Source organism: Cherax quadricarinatus, chromosome 86 (assembly GCF_038502225.1).
Source record: "Cherax quadricarinatus isolate ZL_2023a chromosome 86, ASM3850222v1, whole genome shotgun sequence".
In the NCBI taxonomy this organism is placed as follows: domain Eukaryota; kingdom Metazoa; phylum Arthropoda; class Malacostraca; order Decapoda; family Parastacidae; genus Cherax; species Cherax quadricarinatus.
The window spans coordinates 4,134,944-4,160,737 of NC_091377.1; the positions used below are offsets into that span (position 1 = coordinate 4,134,944).

General features: G+C 40.9%; 1 protein-coding gene and 1 long non-coding RNA gene across 3 annotated transcripts in view; one reads left to right on the top strand and one right to left on the bottom strand.

Moving 5' to 3' along the window:
- LOC138855242 (uncharacterized) overlaps positions 1-25,794 on the top strand; it is a 351,644-nt gene that overhangs the window by 320,974 nt on the left and 4,876 nt on the right. The window lies entirely within an intron of this gene.
- On the bottom strand, positions 1,575-25,506 carry LOC128702974 (uncharacterized). 2 transcript variants are annotated; one of them, XM_053797476.2, is made up of 6 exons: positions 25,242-25,506; positions 17,467-17,696; positions 11,976-12,057; positions 6,434-6,595; positions 5,668-6,152; positions 1,575-5,193 (listed from the first exon to the last, which is right to left on the bottom strand). In XM_053797476.2, the coding sequence occupies exons 2-6, from the start codon at positions 17,658-17,660 to the stop codon at positions 4,587-4,589; spliced, it is 1,530 nt and encodes a 509-aa protein (XP_053653451.1). In that variant the 5' UTR covers positions 17,661-17,696; positions 25,242-25,506; the 3' UTR covers positions 1,575-4,586. The 2 variants fall into 2 exon arrangements, with proteins under 2 accessions (XP_053653451.1, XP_069959665.1); XM_070103564.1 differs by lacking the exon at positions 25,242-25,506 and adding an exon at positions 25,112-25,158.

The window sequence follows — 25,794 nt, forward strand, 5'->3', positions numbered from 1 at the left end:
AACTTTTACTGAGAAGTAATCTCCCTCTCTCCTACACACCCCAACCTGAGCCTGACTATCCTCATAAAAACTCTTTACAGCATTTCGTAACTTACTACATATGCCATCTGCCACAATGCTCCCCTATCCACTGCATCATATGCCTTTTCTAAATCCATATAACGAAAGCTTCCCTACCTTTATCTAAATACTGTTCACATATATGCTTCAATGTAAACACCTGATCTACACATCCCCTACCCATTCTAAAGCTTCCTTCTTCATCTGCAATCCTGCTCTCTGTCTTACCTCTTATTCTTTCAATAATAACCCTACCATACACTCTACCTGGTATACTCAGTAAACTTATTCCCCTACATTTTTTACAATCTCTTTTGTCCCCCTTCCCTTCATATAAAGGAATTATACATGCTCTCTGCCAATCCCTAGGTACCTTTCTCTCTTTCACACATTTATTAAACAAAAATACCAACCACTCCAACACTATATCTTCCCCTGCTTTTAACATTTCTGTCATGATCCCATCAGTTCCAGCAACTTTACCCACTTTTATTCTATGTAATGCCTCACGCATCTCCCCCACACTCGCATCCTGCTCTTCTTCACTCCTAAAAAATGCTATACCTCCTTGGCCAGTGCATGAAATTACTGCCTCCCTTTCTTCATCAACATTTAAATTAAAAGTTCCTCAAAATATTCCTGCCATCTACCCAATACCTCCAGCTCCTCATCTACTAACTCCCCTACTCTGGTTTTAACTGACAAATCCATTCATTACCTAGGATTTCTTAACTTGTTTATTTCACTTTAAATCCCATCAATCATCCAACTAGAAAATTTAGTAAATTACCGTAGTGCAGTCTTAGTGACCCTCGTGCAGTTGACAGATTTTCAAAATCATCACCCAGACTACCAATATTAAGCTTAATTTAAACATACAACAGTGGAGAGAGACAGAGAGGGAGAGGGGGGGCTAGCTATATGTAAAGGATGTGAGAAGCCAAACTACAAGAGGGAACTACACAGGCATGAGTGAGCAACTGAATGAGGTGCAGTGGAAAAGAGAAGTGCAATATGGTAGAATGCCAGGTTATGTCTTAAGTTATATTCTCCACACTCCTCCAGAAATTTACAACAAATATCACGATTTTCTGGATCATAATTACACACATTAGCATTTGCCAATTCTGTGTACAACTTGCATTTATAAATATCTTCTATGCATTTTTTATCTTCAGTCTTGCCAGAAACTGAGCATACAAGGGACCTCGTCAATGCCACTACTGTCTTCATTTATCTGTAGTCAATGATTACGCATACTGTACAACATTCATATGCTTTCATGAATAAACATTTGAATGTTAATGTAATTACACAGCAAGATAAACATTCTTATTATTATTATTATTATAGTATAAATATAATTTTACAAAAGAAGAAATAAACTTGCGTAGGATAACTATTCATAAATGTACTGTTGAAACTTTGAAAATATCTTTGAAATAAAAAATTAGTACCTTAGAGATGACTGGTTATTATTGGTGGTACCCTCAAGTTATAATAATAGAATGATGCGCTGTTATTGTTTTTATTGGATATTCGTACTTTTGCAGCTCAAGCAAAATATTCTCAAACATCTTTTGGCAAATTTCCAAGACTAAAGCTAAAATGTCCAAAAAATTGCTATCCACTGTTAGATTGATTACTCAATGTAAATTTTAACTAAAAAATCAATACATATATTATTATAGTCCTTGCACATTTTACATAAATTATTTTAGAAATATTTTGAAAAAATTATGTACTGAATGAAGAATATACATCTTAACAATTTCATAGTAGAGTGAAAATATGCAATAGAAAAATTATTATTACGAAAAGATGCAGATTATCATCATATTCACAGGGAAGTGCTAAACCTGTAAGACATATCAAAACTATTCATTGCCTCACAGGGTCACACACACTCACACACACACACTCACACACACACACACACACACACACACACACACACACACACACACACACACACACACACACACACACACACACACACACACACACACAAAAAAAAAAAAAAAAAAAAAAAAAAAAAAAAAAAAAAAAAACAAAAAAAAAACTAACTAACATGTCCATTTTGCTTTTTAATATATCTCATGATTCAGATTCATGTTCATCCATTTTCAGAATGCTGAAAAATAGTTTGAGACATAATTATTTTACATATAGGTTGAAAATAGTTTTTTTCAATAAAGTTCATACAGAAATCTTACGATAGCAGTTCAAAATATTTGTAGAGAGTATTATACCTGGATTAGCTTCAAACAGGATAACAAACTATGTATAAGTAAATGCTTGATTATCCACATTCTGTCAGATGAATTCTCAGTGAACAAAAGGCCTGCTGATTCAGATGTGACCACTATTATCCAATCACCAGTGGATGAACATAAAAATTTCCATTGTCTAAGTTTGCTATCAAAAAATGCATTTAAATAAAAAAAATACATTATCATTCAAAATACATTATCATTCGAACTATAGTGTGAATGATAAATAATGTATACTTTTACCATCATTCACACTATAGTGTGAATGATGGTGAAAGCATTTCTTTTTCAGGTCAACCCGCCTCAGTGGAAAATGGTGAGCGTGTTTAAAAAAATGATTTACTTGCTAAAATGCAAAATATATTATTCCTGAAGTAAATGTTTTGAATTTTTCCTTCATAGCTACCATAATGTGTTCCTCTTATGTTGATGATTTCCTCACCTGTCACTGTCAACATGTTTTCTTTTCCTCTCTCCCACGTGATCTCTGTAACCTTCTTGCAACCACTGTTTTCAACACTGCTGCCATATGACACTCCCCAGTGGGGAGCCACTGATGGGTAACAGCATGAAGACCCGGGCTAAGACCCGTCCTGTACCTGTACTGCTCCCATAATTCGTAAGGGCAAACTGCATTGCCTCATCTCCAACAGCTCTTGGTCCAAATTCTCCTTGTTTTACCAGTTTTTCTTTTGTCACACTCTCCCAACAATAACTTGAGCTAATTAACAGACTGAGGAGGCTGTACAACCAGCCTGCCAGTTATCGAAGCTTATTCCTTGGGAAGCACTGAAAATGGGTTGGGTAAATATTTTTGCTAGTGGGTTTGGGTTTGAGGAAGACTAGCCTGTAGGTCTGCTGTGGTGTTCCTCCTTTCTTGTGTTCTTGATCTTGATCTTTCCTTTAACACTTCACCTAGTCCCCATGCTGGTACTGATCTTTTTAAGCTCCTTTGATTTCTTTCACCAGCGTTTCTCTCAAAATATACCTGACCACTAGTCGTGGTGCTCTCAGTCCTGCCCTTGATAGTTTCTGACCGAATTCATTTTGTGAAAGTACTGGTGCAAAGTTTACTGTGATGGTCAATAAATCTAAAAAACAGACCAACTGATATCTATAAATTTTTTGTTAGTAGTCTAAGTACTTAAGTACAGAACATCACAGCTATAGTACTACATCTAGAAGCTATGATTAAGTTTTGCTAAGTTGAATTTAAATGCAGGTTAAGTTTTACAAGTGAAGATACATTTTAGTTTTATTAAGGTGTGAAGAGAGACATTTTTCACGTGTGTTAGCTAATTTTAAAATGTACATAAAGATACACATTTCAAAATAAGAGACCTGTACAGTACTGCAAATAACAAAAAAAGTACTTTAATTATACTTATAAAATCATGCTTTTATTGATAAAAAAAAATAGAAAATAAAAACTTCTTGTTCATCCAACTTTTGCATTATGTGAACTTCTCCCTTCCTACTTTCAATTCACTTGGATAACTGAGCATCTACTTATAAAAAAGTTTGATAAATGAAAGTACAGTATTTATACTCTTTGAAGGAGTGTTAGCATTAAACTAATACCTGAACTAAGGAGATGATAAAACTTGGACATTTCCAAATGTCCTGTAAGCTTTTTTCTTCACTTTTGTTTCAATAAACTATAACGCATCCCATTCTTAAAGTACTGTTTTATACAATGCGACTAGTCAACACGATTCATGAAACCTGTGAAAGAGCAAGATAATTATACAACAGTCACACACACACTATATGGATACAGATATGTCAAATTCAGCTCAGGAATATTAAGTTGATAAATATCACAAGTACCTGTATATGGATAGTCCTATAGGGAAGAAAATGATTGCAATTCTTAAACTACAAGTGGTATAAAGCTTAAACTGACCAACATCATGCTTCTTCACTCACTTGAGGAATAGCAGGTAATTGCAGGGTTCTAGCATAAAATAATATTTCACAGGGATTTAAAGATTCAGTCCTCAATGTATACACAAATTACACTCACAAATTTGCATTAAGTGCACACCTGCCACATCAAACATCACAGCTTTGCAGGTTAGTAATGAAGAGGAAGTCTACATATCACATAGAGAAGTTTATACTTGTTCACAAATAACACTAGATGATACGTGATAATGATAAAGTGTACTGTTCACACTGCAGCTGCACTGGAGAGCTACTACCTGTAGTAATGTGCCAAGTGAGCCAAAGGTGTGACAGTCAAAGGTGATGTCAGATATTAAGTGGTGGTTGGGTCAATGATTCACTAAGGTCCATATCCTGGTAACTTTTAAGGTCATTTGCTGGCACATCTTCTGTAATCATAGCATCACTGCTGCTACCATCACTAGTGTCTACTCCTTTAACTTGACTATCAAACTGGTCTCCATGCTCCTGACCTCCAAATCGTTCTCTATGCTCTTGGTTACTAATTTGATTGGTATGTTCCTGTTCTCCAAAACGATCATTGTGTTCTTGACCAACAAAACGGTCCCTGGATTCTCTTCCTCCGAACTGTTCGCTGTGATCTCGATTACTAAAGCGATCGTTGTGATCTTGGCCGCCGAATCGATTAGCGTGTTCTTGAGTTCCAAAACGGTCTCCATGTTCCTGATTCCCAAATGATGCTGTCTGATCACTGTTAAGTGCAGGCGAAACTGGCTTAAACAGATGTGGTGGGGGATCAGGTGTAGGGGCAGGAGTTTCTGATAAGGAAGCTGGAGAATAAGGAGGAGCAGAGAGACCTGGAGAACCCGAGGAACATACTGATTCAGGAGTGCCCACACTACCTAAAGACCCTGGACCTGCAGGGCTTGGTGTACTCTCCAAACTGCCAACACTGAAAAAGAATATTTCCATTAATATTAAATTACAATAAGCTTACCTCTTCATTAAAAAGCTTAGTACAGCATTAATGATTAAAGCACAGGAAAGTAAATATTTGAAAGGGACAATTAACCCTTCTGGCCAATCACAGTTACACAGTATACCAATAAGTCTGCAAGCATATATATTACTACTACTACTAGAGTATATTTACAGTAAGCACTAAACCTATAAAAGTCATAGAGCACCTAAGGGAGGGAAAAGTAACCAGGTTTTAACCAAGGAAGGGAAGGGAAATTCAAATTCCTTGGATTAAGAGCTCTACATCAGCACGATTACATAGCAATCACAATTTGGCTTTGTCAACTACAGTGATTTACTAGTCAAGCTCATTCTTACTTTTATTCTAGCAATATTTCTTAATTTTGCTTCTGATATTATCAGTGTACATATACACAAGACAATTGCATATCTGAAGTTAATTTACCTGTGGGGTTGTGTTATAAGAAGGCCACCAACACAACGGTCAGGAGTACAAGTGGATGCACGCTTGCTAGGAGTCAAGAAAGGTTCACAACGTTCATCCATTTCCCACTTGCGTTTAAGTCCAAGGGGTGAAGGGCGCAAAGCAATTGGACTCAAACTTCTTCGTGTGGCGAAAGTCTTCTTGGTAGGGGATGGAGATGGGCAAAAGGAGGTGTTGCGGACATGCTGCTGAAGAGATGGGGAAAAACACTGACGACCAACTCCACGGGTAGGTGAAGCGCCACATCCAGTGAGAGGAAGAACAGTAGGTACAATAGTTAAGTGTAATGGGTCAGTAAAGTCTCGCCGCACTGCTGGCACAGCTGTGGACACCGTGCCAGGTGTATTTGCAGCAACACTACTGGTGACATTTATGGGTGCAGCTAAACTCGTAGGAACACTACTTCCAGTAACAGCATGGGCCTTAGGGCGTACAACATCTTCAGTCTGCAGAAAAAAGGTCATTAAAATATTATTTGTAGGAAAAGACACAAACTGCAATAACAGAGGACATGTTTACAGGAAACTTTTCATTCCTGGGACCCAGATCACTCCAAATGTACACAAGAGTTAGAAAATATGTACTACATTATATATATATGGCATGTGTGTTAGATAGCAGGGAGTGGAAGTAAATGGTTTTAGGGACTTGATGAGCTGTTGGAGTATACCACTTCTGTAGAAAAATAATGTTACAATTTGAAAAACATTATCAGTTTGTTACTAACCAAGGTTAAGTCTTCCCAAGACTGTGACAGGCAGTCTGTAATTTGAAGTGTAGATTGAACTGTTCTTTCATGGGCTGCCTCACGATTTACAACATCCATACCTTCTTCGACGCGCAGTTGGCACACGCGTAAGGGACCACTTCCTCGAGAGCTTCCTGGCGACTGCAAAACAAAATATTTAGAAGCTTTGTCAGTCACTTCCTGTTGCCAAGGCAGAATGGGTTAATTAACTTTAAAAATGCTGGAAGGAGTTGTACACCTATGCACATATCTTCAAATATTATTATTTTTTACCACATCGGTCATGCTTCTGGCAAGATGGCAATTACATGAATAATACTGAATGCCTTTCTTATCTTCTTAGATCACCCTTCTTTAGTAGGCGATGGCCAGTGTTAAAAAAAAAGAAAAACACATCAGCGCTTTCTCCACAAAAATAGGCAAGCCCAAAGAAGGAAACACATTCATCATTACTCATTCAACAGCCATCTAGATGTAGATATTGGCATGCTGTCAACTGACTACCTTTACATAGCATATACAATTTAGCTGAAGTCAGGACCAGCTAGAGACAAACGAGCACCAAAAACATGACCAGCACACCCATTCAGGTGTTCAAGAAATAAATACCATGTGAGCATCACATGAAGCAACCCAACAAAACTAGGTGCAGGATGCTTTGCTACTTAACCAAGAGAAAACGTGTACGAAAAGACCCATACAGCCTCGTCCATCTGGGCTGTAGTGGCATGGAGTACAAACAATTTTCTTTCCTTAGTGCAGTATAAAAATGTAGTTTACATATACAATGGAACTCTGATACTCAAACTTAATTAGTTTCAGAAGGCTGTTTGAGTGCCAATCTATTTGAGTACCAAACAAATTTTTCCCAACCAATTTTCTTTTTGGTTGGCTGTTATCATTAATCTTCTTAGGCCACATGGCGCCTTATTTATACAAATATGAAAAACAAAAAAATGCGAAGAAATGCAAAATAGTTTACAGCAAAGTTCTGGCAGGTCGTGTTTGTTTGGTCGAGTGCCAAGCAAACTGTCAACTACCGAGCGATTTTTTTTTACCGAACAGAGCATTCGAATGCCAAACTGTCTGAGTAGGGAGCTGTTTGAGTAGTGAGGTTCCACTGTAATAAAACATTGTTATGCATGCGCATTTCGGGCAGTGTGGAATTATGTTCCAAAAAGATGAAAGGTGTAAGAAAAGGATAGGGAAAACTTCAAGGTGGCAGGATGGAATCTTAGGATGTGAGATGCTGGTGGATAAAATTGTCACAGTGGTGGAATTATCTAAACGAAATTAGATAAAAAGTACTGAAGGGTGAAGTGTCCAGGAGTCAATGATAAAAAAAATTATATACACCTACCATCCGACTTACGACCTGCTCGACTTATGACCACTCGACTTACGACCGTGTTTTTTATGCCAAATTTCTGAGAAATAAACAACTATTTGTGTTGTACACAGTGTTTATCCTAAACCTTACAGTATAAAATACAGTACTAACAGCATAAAAAGTAAAGTAAAACATGAAATACCAAAATAAAACAATAAAATAAATTCATTACAAAAATGTTTTGTTGATATTCAGTAGTAAAGTTCAACTTACGACCATTTCGACTTACGACCGGTTTCTCGGAACCGAACTCGGTCATAAGTCGGATGGTAGGTGTATTAAGGGTAATTAAATGACAGACAAAAAAAAAAAAAGACAAATGGTATCAATTATAATTATTATTGTAGGTTGGTAGATAGCAATCACTCGGGGGGTACTACTGTCCTACCAAGCGAGTGTAAAGAGGAAGCTTGTGTTTTGTTTTACATGATGGTAGGATTGCTGGTGTCCTTTTTTCTGTCTCATGAACATGCACGATGGGGAAAATTAATTCGCCTTACGATAATTTCGGCATACGATGAGCTCTCAGGAACGGATTAATATCGTATGCCGGGGGTCCACTGTACTTGCAACATCTGCCACATTGCTTCCCTATCCACTCTATCATATGCCTTTTCTAAATCCAATGTGTGGTGTGAATATTATGCAGAAAATTCGGAGTGTGGAAATTAGGAGAAGGTGTGGAGTTAATAAAAGTATTAGTCAGAGGGCAGAAGAGGGGTTGTTGAGGTGGTTTGGTCATTTAGAGAGAATGGATCAAAGTACAATGTCATGGAGAATATAAATCTGTAGGGGAAGGAAGGCAGGTTAGGGGTCGTCCTCGAAAAGGTTGGAGGGAGGGGGAAAAGGAGGTTTTGTGGGCGAGGGGCTTAGACTTCCAGCAAGCGTGCGTGAGCATGTTAGATAGGAGTGAATGGAGACGAATGGTATTTGGGACCTGGCGAGCTGTTGGAGTGTGAGCAGGGCAATATTTAGTGAAGGTATTCAGGGAAACCGGTTATTTTTATATAGCCGGACTTGAGTCCTGGAAATGGGAAGTACAATGCCTGCACTCTAGAGGAGGGGTTTTGGGATATTAGCAGTTTGGAGGGATATGTTGTGTATCTTTATACGTAGTATATGCTTCTAAACTGTTGTGTTCTGAGCACCTCTGCAAAAACAGTGATTATGTGTGAGTGAGGTGAAAGTGTTGAATGATGATGAAAGTATTTTCTTTTTGGGGATTTTCTTTCTTTTTGGGTCACCCTGCCTCGGTGGGAGACGGCTGACTTGTTGAAAAAAAAAAAAGAAAAATTCAAGGAAACTGGTTATTTTTATATAGCCGGACTTGAGTCCTGGAAATGGGAAGTATAGTGCCTGCACTTTAAAGGAGGGGTTTGGGATATTGGCAGTTTGGAGGGATATGTTGTGTATCTTTATATGTATATGCTTCTAAACTGTTTTATTCTGAGCACCTCTGCAGGAACAGTGATTATGTGTGAGTGAGGTGAAAATGTTGAATGATGACGAAAGTATTTTCTTTTTGGTGATTTTCTTTCATTTTGGGTCACCCTGCCTCGGTGGGAGATGGCCAACTTGTTAAAAAAAAAAAAAAATGTAGTAGAGTGGACCCCCGGTTTATGATCTGATCAGCTCCCAATGCGACCAATTATGTAAGTGTATTTATGTAAGTGCGTTTGTATGTGTATGTTTAGGGGTCTGAAATGGACTAATTAATTCACAATATTCCTTATGGGAACAAATTCGGTCAGTACTGGCACCTGAACATACTTCTGGAATGAAATAATATCGTAAACTTGCATTAGTGATTTCATTTTTTGTATGTATTATGTGAAACTTTTATTATAACTACTGAAAATTTTTAAGTAATGCAAGGTTCTTGGATTCGACCTGTCCAGTTTAGCAGTGCAGGCCTATAAGTGAAAGGCAAGGCTTTTAAATGGTAAAGGATGCACAGCTTAAATTATACTTTATATGCAAAGGCTATACAAAGAAAAACAATATGCAAAATGAAAGTTATACAAAATATTTATGAACCTTCAGAAAGCTTATAACAAGTCAATTGAAATGGATATACTATATGTTCAAAAACCTATATTGTCAGAGGGAAGTTGTCTGGTGCAGTAAAGTACATTCAAAAACAGTGAGCAATTAACTAAATAACGACCAAAGGTGCAAGGCTAATGAGTGGATAGACAGATATATTTTACAGAGAGGAACTTTATTGTGATCTTTTGCCTGTAGAACAGGTTTCTTCAGGTGGACAATAAGCAATGTATTTTTACAGGTGCGGTCAGGCAGTAAGGTCAGTGTAGGAGTGTGAGGTAGGAGCACTGCACATGGACTACTAGTCATTATTAATTTAATAGTTTAGAAAACCAAACATGTAGATGGATAAGACACGTGTGCAATGCCTTTCTGGCACAGCAACATCTTGGTACAGAGAATTCTTCTACAATTCCAATGCTTGATTAACCTACTGGCATGACTTAGTTCCACTAATGGACTCTCCACCTGAGATGCCACTTCCAACTGCTTTGCCTCATCTATCTCCAGTATATAATCCCCTTTCCCCCATGCATATTCTGTACTTTTATCAGGCTGATGGACTGAGCACATCTCTAGGCTAAGGGACTGATTACCTTCAACTTTCTCTTCACATCTTCCAAGTTCTCTCTGTATCAGACTGATAAAGTGGTTTGGGAGAACGTTTCCACAATATAGATATCCGAGGGTGTATGTATGTCTTATTCAAGGACTGCCAGCCCATGTGTGCACTGATGCACTGTGAATGATTTGGTTATATAAAAGAAGTTCAGCTAAATGTAACTAAACCAAAAGCTCCTTGATTCTATTGGATAATTTTCTGTATCCATCTATTGGAACACTGCATTTGATTCATTAACTTTCATGTTGACAGAACAGTTAGAGAGATAGCACAAGAAAGAGCGGGATTAGCCAGAGATGTCTATTATGACTATTTCTGATGTCTTTTTGATGATTCATTATTAATGGCAGAGAGTGAAAAAAATAATTACTTTGTGGTGAATGAAATCAAAGTTTTGCAGTGATGTTACTGTAACCAATGAGGTCTGAGCCAGTATGAAGGTATCCAATTTTAAATTTTGGGGAGATACTGTACGATGTAAGTTTGCACCTCGGGAAAAGGCTGCCCTACCTCTGTGGAAGGTAGTCAAGTCCAGCCCCACCTTCTTGCAGTGGCTTCATTAGCACACCCTCTCGAGGGTGGAACCAACAGGATGGCCGGTACCTGGGAATCCCAGGTAATTATATTTCCATAAAAAAAAATTTTTTTTTTTACTTGTAATTGTGAAGGATTCAATTCAAAATCCTTGACTTTATTTGTTTAATCTTAAAAAGCAAGCCCTTTAAATTTTATATTGTATACTGTACAGTGTTTTTTTTTTGTTTTTTTTTTAATCCCAATTCTCTCAATATAGATGGCTATGTCAGTGGATGAAACTGACAGGTGTTCCCTTGGCTACAGTGTGCTGGTGGCTTGCAACTTTTTGTCAATGACTCCTAGTGGTGGGGAGACAGCAGTGGAGGAGCCATCAGGCATGAGAATTAAAAAAAAAAAATGGCTCAAGTAAGAAGAGAGGAAAACAACTCTGGAAGAACTTAAAAAAGTTTTATATAACAACCTCAGGTACCAATAAAATGCATTATGCGACAAATGGAACAAAGAAAGGAGGGTTTCTTCTAGGCTTAAGACTTGTACAGATTGAATGTTAGATTAGATTTAGTATGTCTGCCATCAAACGAGGCACTAAAGACAGTAAGGGCAAACTAGACATTTAAAATTTAGTAAGAATGTTTTAAAACACTATTTATTCACATAAAAACAATGAAAAAAGTAATTTTTTGTTCTACTTTCTAATAATGCTTAAAATTTCAACTAAAAGCTCCCCAGAAAGCAAGTGATGCTGGTAATGCACACAAATCCTTCAATAAAATGTTACATAATTAATATATGACTTTTTAAAATATCAATATAATAAGATACCACCTTATAAATCACTTATACATTAACATCACATACCACATTTAATGAAACAATTAAATATCATTACATTCCATTTAACAAAAAAGTTAAATATTTTCACATACCAGAGGGGACACAGGGCCAAAAGAAGCACTGAAGCGGCGCACTCGAGGCTGACTACCTGAAACTTCCCCTATTACAGCATCCCTGAAAACATCAGGAAATGTAAGATAACGTACTTACTGTGTCTCCAAGCATATTGGGTTTACACACTGTAAACTGCATACATGTGATTACAAATACAGTACAGGTGAGTCTTGCTTATACAGAAGGTTAGGTTCCAGACTACTGTTGTACAGCAAAAATCACTGTAAAGTGAAACGGGCCTTTTTCCACTTTCAAATGCATATAAAAGCCTGATAACATGTTTACACTATCATATATTAAGTGAGCAATAGAGTCAGGCCAAAAAATGCATACACAGTACACATTACTTACCCTAAAATATTTTTGTCCGTAGATATTAGTGAGCAGTGAATATATTTATTGTAGGAAGTCTGAATAAATGAAGAATAAGTATAACTGAACACCACTGTATTTGAAAAATGCTGTAAAGCTAAGAGCTGTAAAGCAGGGCCTGCCTGTAATGTAAAAGTGTAATAAAAACTTGATCAATAGCACAAACGCACATGAAGAAAAATAACACGGAAAATAAGATGGGTACTATATATTCAGCTTCAGACTGAGGTACTCCGCAGCAGGCTCAATTATGATAGTAATGGAAAAGTGCTAAACCAGTATGGGTCATACAGGGCCAGAAGACTAAAATCTCTCAATGCGATATCAAATACACAGAAATACAGGCAAACCTTGATAATATGGTGCTCACTTTACATTGCTTCACTAATACTGTGCTTTTCAATTACAGTAGTTCTACCCCATATCTGCCCAGGATACTTTCCAAGACCTACCATGGATACCTGAAACAGTGGATAGTAGCAAACATACACAAGTCATTTTTTGTTTACATACATACCTATGATAGTTTAACTGATAAATTACACACAATAAGTCAAGAATTAGCACTGATGGGAAGCACTTTACGGCTTCTCTTAGGCTCTGAACAACTGCCACCATCATTACTTTTGTAATCTGGAGCCATTCTTATGCAAAATTAAGGCTTATTTTCAGGCCACGGTAAACTGTGGATAACTGAAACCATGGAAACTGAATCCAGAGGTTTTACTGTATATTCATGTTTATTATTTTCGGCTCTTACCTTGCCTCTTAAGATATTTTCAGCAATTTAAAAAAAAAATATTTTTACTTTTGCAACTTTTGTATCTTTTCTAAGGCCTAGTACTACTGTGAACTTAATAATTGATGGTGTGAACATGTTTTAAGGCTTTTATGTGCACTGGCAAGTGAAAACAGGCTGTGATTTGCTTTAAGGCAGCAGTCTGGAACCTAATCCACTGTATTAGTGAGGTATGCCTGTTTACTCTGCATATCTTGTTTCATTCTCTCCATACAAGTTAATTTGTGCTATCTTTAGATTAAGTTAATATTTTTGCTCCAATATTTTTAATAACTGCTTTAACTGTAAGCAGAGTGGGAGCATTAAATACAAAAATACTTTCATAAAACTTTATTGAAACATACAAGTCCAACCTTCCTACACAAACGACAAATTTTTCTAAATTTGTCAAATATCATACATATTTTACAACTCATCTTCCAGTGTAACAAGTCTTTATTCTTAATACATAGATCTCTGCATATTTCAGCTACTGCATCATTTTTTTATTCCTCTTTTGTATATGGGGACTTGCGCAATTATAACCTGTGTAAGGAATATTGGCTATACCAGATACACGTGTAGGAATATTTGCTATACCAGATACATGTGTGTGAGGAATATTCACTGTACCAGATAAACAATGAAATACTAAAGTGCAGTACAATGTTTTGTAGGTTAATACAGATGCCCCTTGCATTATGATATAGTGGAACCTCAAATTTCGAATTTAATCCGTTCCACGAGTAGTTCTAAAGGTGAAAAGTTTGAAAGGCGAAGCAATATTTCCCATAAGAAATAATCCGTTCCAGAAACCCAAAAATATTCTCACACACACACACACAAAAAAAAAAATACATTTTATAGATAGTATTACATTATACGTAGTTTTACATACACACAACAAATATAGTGTACAATTATTAATAAATTTAAATAAACATATAAAATAACATTTTTACTTACCTTTATTGAAGATTGGTGATGGCATCTGGAAGATAGGGAGGAGGAGAGAGGGAGTTGGGGTTAGTGTTTGGAAGGGAAAGCCCCCTCCATAAGGACTTTAGGTATCAAAGCCCTCTCTGGGGTTACTTCCCTTCTCTGTCTTTTAATGCCACTAGGACCGGCTTGAGAGTCACTGGACCCGTCTCGCAAAATAACTGTCCACAGTCCTCTGTTTCTGGCGCCTCTAAGATTTCCCTAAAATGAGACATGGTTCTGTCACTGAACTTGTTGCAAAGATGGCTTGTTTCAGCTTGCTCAGGGTGGTACTTTTGCACAAACATTTGGACATCATTCCACTTGGTGCAAATCTCCTTAATCTTTCTTTACCACAGGGGTACCATTACCAAGTTTCTTTGGGCCCATGGTAGCTTATTTCACAGTCCCACAAGCACTAAACACAATGAATTAATCATAAAATGTTTGAATGAGACCACAGGTTAGTGTTCACTCAAGCATCAACAAAACCAGACTGGCTCACAGTGCCTGCGCAGGGACGCGGACAGAGCAGGCTAGTGGACAGGTCTGGTACCCGACGGTTCGAAAGAAGGGGCGAGTTCGATAATAGGGACAAAGTTGGTTCAAAAAGAGCGGTTGATTTTCAAAGAGTTCGATAAGCGATATGTTTGAAATTTGATGTTCCACTATATTTCAACTTGTCAGTTCTCTGAACCGTCTATCTGTTAAGCTGATATATTAGGCATATAGGCAACACTTGGGTATCTTTATTGAGGAAATGTTTTGCCACACAGTGGCTTTGTATTGGACTGATGACGCCACTGTGTAGCAAAACGTTTTCACAATAAAGATACACATGTGTTACAGGTTTCTAATTTATCATTTCTTTATAATGGTGCAATAGCTATGCTGAACAGTACTGTATAGTTATTAGTAGGATCAACTTGTATTCACCTATTTACTTTTCAATAGTAATACAGCCTCTCCTCACTTAGCAACGTACTAGTTTACCAATGACTCGGACTTACAACAGGCTATATTAGAGCTGATTTCTTCTATTGTTTATTACAATATATGGTAAACTACTGTACAAACATCTAAAAATATACCAGAAATGTTATAAATGGTGCAAAGGTGACATTAAAACAATATCAAATATGGTTGACACAAACCCACTACAAGTCGGCTATCACAAATCCGGCAACATTGGGACCTGTGGTGTGCCTGATTAGCGAGTCTGCTTGATTACAGAGTGGTTAAGTTAGAATACATTTAATTAACCTATCAGTAGAGACTCTTTCTGCTACTGTTTCCTCATTTTCATCACTGCTTTCTCCTCCACTGGCTTGCTGCTGTGGATTTACAACCATCTGCACAATTTCTGAGTCAGTATAATGATGAAATTTGAAATTAAGCCAGCTGATATTAGTGCCAGATTACTGATGGAGCTGGATAACTGAATGGTGGATTAGTGATGGTCAACCTGTACCATTGTAGTATGCTCCTCACTTAGTGACAAATTCGTTTACCGACGTGGTCTTAGGAACGGAACTCCATCGTTGAGGAGAGGCTGTATTAAGTTACAATAATTATTTATTAATTTACTTATTCAGTAGCAGCAGTTATTTATTTATCGTCATGGTAGGATTGCTGGTGTTTTTTTTTCTGTCTCATAAACAGGCAAGATTTTGGGTACATCTTGCTACTTCTACTTACACTCAGGGAAACCAGTTATTTTTACATAGCTGGACTTGAGTACTGGAAATGGGAAGTACAATGCCTGCACTTTGAAGGAGGGGTTAGGGATATTGGCAGTTTGGAGGGTTATGTTATGTATCTTTATATATGCTTCTAAACTGCTGTATCTGGGTGCCTCTGCAAAAGCAGTGATTATGTATGAGTGAGGTGAAAGTGTTGAATGATGATGAAAGTATTTTCTTTTTGGGGATTTTTCTTTCTTTTTGGGTCACTCTGCCTCGGTGGGAGACAGCCGACTTGTTGAAAAAAAAAAAAACTTATTTATATTCAACTTACAATATTTTCAACTTACAGTGGACTCACTGGAATGTACCCCATCGTAAGTCAAGGAGCACCAATATAACATGTCAATAGTGTCCTATGGCTCAATTGGTAGTGACATCAGTTCACACCCTGAGGGGTCTCTAGTTCAATCCCCAGCATGGATGGAAACACTAAACATGTTTCTTTACACCTGCTGCTCCTGTTCACTTAGCAGTAAGTAGGTACCTGGGTGTTAGTCGACTATTGTGGGGCTGCATCCCTGGAAGTGTTAATATAACCTAGACAGGGCTGGGCTTTGAAGTGAACTGAGGTAGATTAATAGCTTTTAGTCTCAATTCAAATGAGTGAAAAATATTCTTCTGAATGTTACTGTTATTTGCACTGCCTAAATTACTGGGAACAGCTGAAATCCCTTGACCTGTACTCCTTGGAATGCAGGCGAGAATGATACATGGTAATATACACTTTGAAAATCCTAGAGGGACTAGTTCCAAATCTGCATGTGGGAATCACTCCCTATGAAGGCAAGAGACTTGGCAGGTGGTGCAATATCTCCCTAATGAAAAGCAGGGGTGCCACGAGTACACTAAAAGACAATGCAATAAGTGTCAGAGGCCCAAGACTGTTCAACTGCCTCCCAGCATACATACGAGGGATTACTAATAGACCCCTGGCTGTCTTCATGAGGACAGGTACCTAAAGTCAGCACCTGACCAGCAGGGGCTGTGGTTTGTATGCTGGCTTATGTACAGCCAGGAATAACAGCCTGGTTGATCAGGTCCTGATCCACAGCAAGGCTTGGTCATGGACCAGGCTGCAGGGGCATTGATCCCCAGAATATTAACCAATTAGAGTAATATACTATAGAGATATGACCTCTTAAATAAAAAAATGAATCTTAATCCGAGATAAAATATGCTGTCCAGACTAAATTTTGTACTATTCCCATGTCCAAGAATTTGGAGGAGCAGTTATGTGAAGTTTGTTTCAGTCAATGTCTGTTGCATTAATATGGAAATATTTAATATTTAAACTCTCACGATTCCTTTTATGTATCTTTTTACCTTATCACAGTCCTTAGTAATGGCAAATACAGACACTTGTTAAACAATTAGTCTTAAGAATGTTTATTTTGAAGGCCTAGTAAGTATATTTAGGCACAGGTACACATAAGTACAATTATCATACATAGTATAAATTACCTAGTGACTTACTTCCACTGGGGTTCTATGTACTCAATATATCCCATAAAATCTCATATAAAACTATAAAATATAGTTCTAACAGGAAGTGACAAAATTTTCAGACATGTCATAACAGAAAGAGCCAGGAGTTACCTAGAAACCGATGACATTGGGGGTGCAGAAACAGGCCCCTGTGGCACCAACTGGTTGATCATAGGAGCACTGCTAGACCTCTTGAGTTTACTTCCTCCACCAACTCCACCCTGACCACTCACATGACTTGTGGTTGAACTACTGCCACACCCTTCACTGTCAGACACACTTGCTCCACTAACATCTACATCCATTGTGGTTCTGGTCCCTGCACCTTTCTCCACCACAATCTGTAAAGGTCGGAAGGTATATTGTACAGTGGTACCTCAGTATACATCCTTAATCCGTTCCAGGACCTTGGACTTATACCAAACAAATTTTCCCATAAGAAATATAGGGAAAAAGATTAATCCGTTCCCATGAAAAAAATCCAATTGTCACTGGCATATTATACAATGATGGGGTTGCATCAAATAATTTAAACACTGCTTAATACTAAATTTTTTTTTTTTTTAACAAGTTGGCCGTCTCCCACCGAGGCAGGGTGACCCAAAAAGAAAATACTTTCGTCATCATTCAACACTTTCACCTCACTCACACATAATCACTGTTTCTGCAGAGGTGCTCAGAACACAACAGTTTAGAAGTATATATGTATAAAGATACACAACATATCCCTCCAAACTGCCAATATCCCAAGCCCCTCCTTTAAAGTGCAGGCATTGTACTTCCCATTTCCAGGACTCAAGTCTGGCTATATAAAATAACAGGTTTCCCTGAATCCCTTCACTAAATATTACCCTGATCACACTCCAACAGCTCGTAAGGTCTCAAATACCATTTGTCTCTCCATTCACTCCTATCTAACATGCTCACGCACGCCTGCTGGAAGTCCAAGCCCCTCGCCCACAAAACCTCCTTTACCCCCTCTCTCCAACCTTTTCAAGGACGACTCCTACCCCACCTTCCTTCCCCTACATTTTTATACACTCTCCATGTCATTCAACTTTCATCCATTCTCTCTAAATGACCAAACCACCTCAACAACCCCTCTTCAACCCTCTGACTAATACTTTTATTAACTCCACACCTTCTCCTAATTTCCACACTCCGAATTTTCTGCATAATATTCACACCACGCATTGCCCTTAGACAGGACATCTCCACTGCCTCCAACTGTCTCCTCGCTGCAGTATTTGCAACCCAAGCTTCACACCTATGTAAGTGTGTTGGTACTACTATACTTTCATATATTCCCTTCTTTGCCTCCATAGATAATGTTTTTTGTCTCCACATATACCTCAACACACCACTCGCCTTTTTTCCTTCATCATTTCTATGATTAACCTCATTCTTCATAAATCCATCCGCTGACACGTCAACTCCCAAATATCTGAAAACATTCACTTCTTCCATACTCCTCTTCCCCAATTTGATATCCAATTTTTCTTTATCTAAATCATTTGATACCCTCAGCACCTTACTCTTTTCTATGTTCATTTTCAACTTTCCACCTTTACGCACACTCCCAAACTCGTCCACTACCCTTTGCAATTTTTCTTTAGGATCTCCCATAAGCACAGTATCATCAGCAAAAAGTAACTGTCAATTCCCATTTTGTATTTGATTCCCCATAATTTAATCCCACCCCTCTCCCAAACACCCTGGCATTTACTTCTTTTACAACCCCATCTATAAATATATTAAACAACCATGGTGACATTACACATCCCTGTCTAAGACCTGCTTTTACTGGGAAGTAGTCTCCCTCTCTTCTACACACCCTAACCTGAGCCTCACTATCCTCATAAAAACTTTTTACAGTATTTAGTAACTTACCACCTATTCCATATACTTGCAACATCTGAAACACTGCTCCCCTATCCACTCTAACATATTGCCTTTTCTAAATCCATAAATGCAATAAAAACTTCCCTAGCTTTATCTAAATACTGTTCACATATATGCTTCAATGTAAACACTTGATCTACACATCCCCTACCCACTCTAAAACCTCCTTGCTCACCCGCAATCCTACATTCTGTCTTACCTCTAATTCTTTCAATAATAATCCAACCATACACTTTTCCTAGTATACTCAGTAAACTTATTCCTCTATAATTTTTAGTCTCTTTCATCCCCCTTCCCTTTATATAAAGGGACTATACATGCTCTCTGCTAATCCCAAGGTACCTTCCCCTCTTTCATACATTTATTAAACAAAAAATACCAACCACTCCAACACTATATCCCCCCTGCTTTTAACATTTCTGTCATGATCCCATCAGTTCCAGCTGCTTTACCCCCTTTCATTCTATGTAATGCCTCACACACCTCCCCCACACTCACATCCTACTCTTCTTCACTCCTACAAGATGGTATACCTCCCTAAAATACACATAAACACAAAAGAATTAGAAGAAATAAATGTAAATTTAACCTCGCTTTACTGAAAAGAGTCGAATGCCTACTAAGATAGTGCTGAGAAGGGAGGAGGAGGAAATATTGTTTGGGAGGAGAGTCTCCTTCTCTTTTCCTTATTTGGACCTGGCTGAAGTTCACCAGGTTTGACTTTTACTGAAAATCTGTCCAAAGAACTTTGCTTCTGCCTTCTCCTCAGGATGTTTCAGAAATGTGACACTGTCTGGTCATTCCAGACAATGCTATTACGGCTTGTTTGGGCTTTGGGTGGTACTTCTCTGCAAAGCTTTTGACATCCATCTATCTGGATGCACATGGCACCTTCATACTTTTCAACAATCTCTTTTTTTTTACCTCCATGGTGATCCTAACCATTTTCTTCATTGCTTGGCTCTTCCCGTTAACTTTCTTAAAACTCATGGTTAAAGAATTTACTAAAAATTTATACGAAAAAACACAAAATCATGTGAAAATTCACCGAGTTACAGTGTGCGCTCACAGAATGGTAGCAACGGGCGTACGACATTGGTGGGGAGTCGTGCTTTGTCTCAAGAGAGGGGTAAACAAGGGTAGCGCGCAGTGTCAACTCATTTTGACCCATACAAGTTCTAGCACATGAGTCATATTTGAAACAAAGGTCATATACCAAGCAAAAATTTTGCGTCCAAACAGGACGTATACCAAGTTGGATTTATTCCAAAGCGGACGTTTACCGAGGTACCACTTTATATTCTTTTATCAGAGTCCTAACGTCAAACAGAAATAAAATAAATAAATACACACACACACACACACACACAATGTATGTACACATGTACATACATATGTACATACATATACGTATGTACATTTGTATGATGTATGTATGTAAAAACTGAAGATAAGTTATAATGAGTTTCTCAATGAATAAACAGAAGAATGGGTAAGGACTTGAACTGTGGTCCTGACATGTAGCAGGTCCAAAGCTGTACCACTGAGCTACAAAACTGGGAAAAATAATGCATTTGCCTACCACCTCCAAGAGGTGGAGAGACAGAGGATGATGTGCATATTGCTTTGGTTATCAGTTAAGCACTACTGGGTCTAGCCAGTAACTGAATGGATACCATATGGACACCGCCTTTTTTTTTTTTTTTTTTTTTTTTTTTTTAAGGTATAGATATTCATAAACCAAAAGTTTCCAGTCCCACTTGCTGCATGTTCATACATAATAGGGCTCAATGCTCTGTATCTGTAAATAACAGGGCTCAATGCTGTGTATTCATACATAATAGAACTCAATGGTTGTATGCAGTAACCCCATATCCACCACCAGCAATTTGCTATATACAGTATAAACTCACTCTTATGTGATCACCCAAGGCTAGTACCACTAAATTTTTAGTTTATATTGCCAGGGGCTTGAGAATGCAGCAGGTGTGTAAGCATGTTAAATTAGGACAAGTGTAGACAGGGAAAAGAACAGTGTTTTCAGATGTGCCAGGCTGTGATGGATATGTAGGGCAGTGGGCCACCAGTAGCAAAAGCCAGTTGACTAACAAGCACCAGACAAGCCTGGCCTATGGCTCTGGGAGTATAAAAACCCTAAAAACTCAAAGATTTAAAGGTACTGCACTCTGAAGGAGAGAGGGCATGTTGCAGTTCAGAGGGTCATTTATACTGTAATAGTCTTTGCACTTCTGAAAGACAGCTCTTGAATGAGTGGCAGTGATTTTTTTTTTTTTTTTTTTGGGGGGGGGGGAGGGGTCACCCGAATCTGGTGATAGATGGCTTTGGTAATAAAAATTAAATATCACTCAAAACTGTTTTTATACTGACATACATAATAAATAAATTAATAAAAAAAAAGATTTGGGAGAGGAGGGGAAGAATTCAATGAGCAAATTTTGAATGAAATTCTACAGTTGATTTTCAACTTTAAGAATTTTGCATCAAGAGAAAATAACCATTTAGTCATATGAAGTTAGCTGGTACTGATAAGAAGTCAAGGACAGGGGTGGAGGGAAGGAGAAGAGAGAAGTCAGGGACAGGGGCAGAGGGAAGGAAAAGAGAGAAGTCAGGGACAGGGGCAGAGGGGAGGAGGAGAGAGAAGTCAAGAACAGGGGTGGAAGGAAGAAGAGAGAAGTAGGGAGTTAAGTGTTCAAAAGTTCATAACTTGTGCTTCAACACAAAAACCGACTGACTGGCTGGTGATGGTGAAGGAAAGAAGGTTAGGAGATGCAGATCATGTGACAAGACATAGTCATGTGTGACCATAGTGCTGTGTGAAGCCGTAGTGCCGTGTCGAGGCAGGTGTGTGTCGAGGCAAATTTAATATGTGAGGGAAGTCTCTTGTGATATACACAAGCATAGCATCTTGTGTGATGTCTCAGGTTAGTGCCTTGCGCCATGTATCAGGGCAGTCTTGCGCCACGTACCAGGGCAGTCTTGCGCCACGTACCAGGGCAGTCTTGCGCCACGTACCAGGGCAGTCTTGCGCCACGTACCAGGGCAGTCTTGCGCCACGTACCAGGGCAGTCTTGCGCCACGTACCAGGGCAGTCTTGCGCCACGTACCAGGGCAGTCTTGCGCCACGTACCAGGGGCAGTCTTGCGCCACGTACCAGGGGCAGTCTTGCGCCACGTACCAGGGGCAGTCTTGCGCCACGTACCGGGGCAGTCTTGCGCCACGTACCGGGGCAGTCTTGCGCCACGTACCAGGGCAGTCTTGCGCCACGTACCAGGGCAGTCTTGCGCCACGTACCAGGGCAGTCTTGCGCCACGTACCAGGGCAGTCTTGCGCCACGTACCAGGGCAGTCTTGCGCCACGTACCGGGGCAGTCTTGCGCCACGTACCGGGGCAGTCTTGCGCCACGTACCGGGGCAGTCTTGCGCCACGTACCGGGGCAGTCTTGCGCCACGTACCGGGGCAGTCTTGCGCCACGTACCGGGGCAGTCTTGCGCCACGTACCGGGGCAGTCTTGCGCCACGTACCAGGGCAGTCTTGCGCCACGTACCAGGGCAGTCTTGCGCCACGTACCAGGGCAGTCTTGCGCCACGTACCAGGGTAGTTTTCCATCAATCAGAGCAGTCTGGTACCATGTATCAGGGCAATACTGTACATCTCAGGGCAGTCCAGTGCCATGTCTCAGGGCAGTCCTGCGCCATGTCTCAGGGCAGTCCTGCGCCATGTCTCAGGGCAGTCCTGCGCCATGTCTCAGGGCAGTCCTGCGCCATGTCTCAGGGCAGTCCTGCGCCATGTCTCAGGGCAGTCCTGCGCCATGTCTCAGGGCAGTCCTGCGCCATGTCTCAGGGCAGTCCTGCGCCATGTCTCAGGGCAGTCCTGCGCCATGTCTCAGGGCAGTCCTGCGCCATGTCTCAGGGCAGTCCTGCGCCATGTCTCAGGGCAGTCCTGCGCCATGTCTCAGGGCAGTCCTGCGCCATGTCTCAGGGCAGTCCTGCGCCATGTCTCAGGGCAGTCCTGCGCCATGTCTCAGGGCAGTCCTGCGCCATGTCTCAGGGCAGTCCTGCGCCATGTCTCAGGGCAGTCCTGCGCCATGTCTCAGGGCAGTCCTGCGCCATGTCTCAGGGCAGTCCTGCGCCATGTCTCAGGGCAGTCCTGCGCCATGTCTCAGGGCAGTCCTGCGCCATGTCTCAGGGCAGTCCTGCGCCATGTCTCAGGGCAGTCCTGCGCCATGTCTCAGGGCAGTCCTGCGCCATGTCTCAGGGCAGTCCTGCGCCATGTCTCAGGGCAGCGCCATGTCTCAGGGCAGTCCTGCGCCATGTCTCAGGGCAGTCCTGCGCCATGTCTCAGGGCAGTCCTGCGCCATGTCTCAGGGCAGTCCTGCGCCATGTCTCAGGGCAGTCCTGCGCCATGTCTCAGGGCAGTCCTGCACCATGTCTGCGCCATGTCTCAGGGCAGTCCTGCACCATGTCTCAGGGCAGTCCTGCACCATGTCTCAGGGCAGTCCTGCACCATGTCTCAGGGCAGTCCTGCACCATGTCTCAGGGCAGTCCTGCACCATGTCTCAGGGCAGTCCTGCACCATGTCTCAGGGCAGTCCTGCACCCTGCGCCATGTCTCAGGGCCATGTCTCAGGGCAGTCCTGCGCCATGTCTCAGGGCAGTCCTGCGCCATGTCTCAGGGCAGTCCTGCGCCATGTCTCAGGGCAGTCCTGCGCCATGTCTCAGGGCAGTCCTGCGCCATGTCTCAGGGCAGTCCTGCGCCATGTCTCAGGGCAGTCTTGCGCCATGTCTCAGGGCCATGTCTCAGGGCAGTCCTGCGCCATGTCTCAGGGCAGTCCTGCACCATGTCTCAGGGCAGTCCTGCGCCATGTCTCAGGGCCATGTCTCAGGGCAGTCCTGCGCCATGTCTCAGTCCTGCACCATGTCTCAGGGCAGTCCTGCACCATGTCTCAGGGCAGTCCTCTTGCAGTCTTGCACCATGTCTCAGGGCAGTCTGCGCCATGTCTCAGGGCAGTCTTGCGCCATGTCTCAGGGCAGTCTCAGGGCAGTCTTGCACCATGTCTCAGGGCAGTCTTGCGCCATGTCTCAGGGCAGTCTTGCGCCATGTCTCAGGGCAGTCTTGCACCATGTCTCAGGGCAGTCTTGCACCATGTCTCAGGGCAGTCTTGCACCATGTCTCAGGGCAGTCTTGCACCATGTCTCAGGGCAGTCTTGTACCATGTCTCAGGGCAGTCTTGCACCATGTCTCAGGGCAGTCTTGCACCATGTCTCAGGGCAGTCTTGCACCATGTCTCAGGGCAGTCTTGCACGTCTTGCACCATGTCTCAGGGCAGTCTTGCACCATGTCTCAGGGAAGTCTTGCACCATGGCTCAGGGAAGTCTTGCACCATGTCTCAGGGAAGTCTTGCACCATGTCTCAGGGCACTTGTACCATGTCTCAGGGCAGTCTTGTACCATGTCTCAGGGCAGTCTTGTACCATGTCTCAGGGCAGTCTTGTACCATGTCTCAGGGAAGTCTTGCACCATGTCTCAGGGCACTTGTACCATGTCTCAGGGCAGTCTTGCACCATGTCTCAGGGAAGTCTTGCACCATGTCTCAGGGCAGTCTTGTACCATGTCTCAGGGCAGTCTTGTACCATGTCTCAGGGCAGTCTTGTACCATGTCTCAGGGCAGTCTTGTACCATGTCTCAGGGCAGTCTTGTACCATGTCTCAGGGCAGTCTTGTACCATGTCTCAGGGAAGTCTTGCACCATGTCTCAGGGCACTTGTACCATGTCTCAGGGCAGTCTTGTACCATGTCTCAGGGCAGTCTTGTACCATGTCTCAGGGCAGTCTTGTACCATGTGGCAAGTCCTCCTGCACAATGCCTCACGACTGGTATAATATAGATGGCTGCCCCCGGCTACCCCGTCAGTACTAATGGCTGCCCAGCCATCATGAGACACACCACATCAACCATATACTTCATACCAATGGCTAGCTGAGCTCTGGCTGCCTGAGGCTCGGCATTAGCTGCATCTCCACAAACTTGGTCCATTACGCTCTAAGACGAGCAATAAATCGCTTTAACTCCTGGGAGAAATGTTCAAGCGCTCACGCATCATCCACTGAGACATTGTCACACGGAGAGCAACGTGACTGCTCGGAAATTTTAGCCAAAACTTGGGGAAAACGTCATTATCGACGTGCAATGTTTTCGTTCACAAGCCACCATTGATGTTACTTAAAGAATCTGGCTCGGCGACATCTGATTGGTCCAGGGGCTCGGCACCAGCCAATCAGAGAATAATTCTTAACCTCCCTACTGGCCATACTTTTCCAACGGGGTAACAACTATTTGGGCAATGGAAACCCAATTTTTGGATTTTGGGTATTACTGTGGCATTCACTGGTTAAGGTGGGAAGGCTAAACCCGCAGGGGGATTATATAGCTCCTGGGGATGGAATAGGAGGCAATCAGGCTCGATCTCAGGAACGGGAGATCAGGTGCAATTTCTTGGATCAAGAGCCCTTCCCCGGCACC

Coding starts and splice junctions, on each gene's coding strand:
- LOC128702974 (XM_070103564.1), bottom strand. Junction 6,596..11,975: donor TTGGCCCTGTGTCCCCTCTG/GTATGTGAAAAT, acceptor TTTGTTTTGCAG/TCGCCAGGAAGCTCTCGAGG. Junction 6,153..6,433: donor CTTGGGAAGACTTAACCTTG/GTTAGTAACAAA, acceptor TTTTTTCTGCAG/ACTGAAGATGTTGTACGCCC.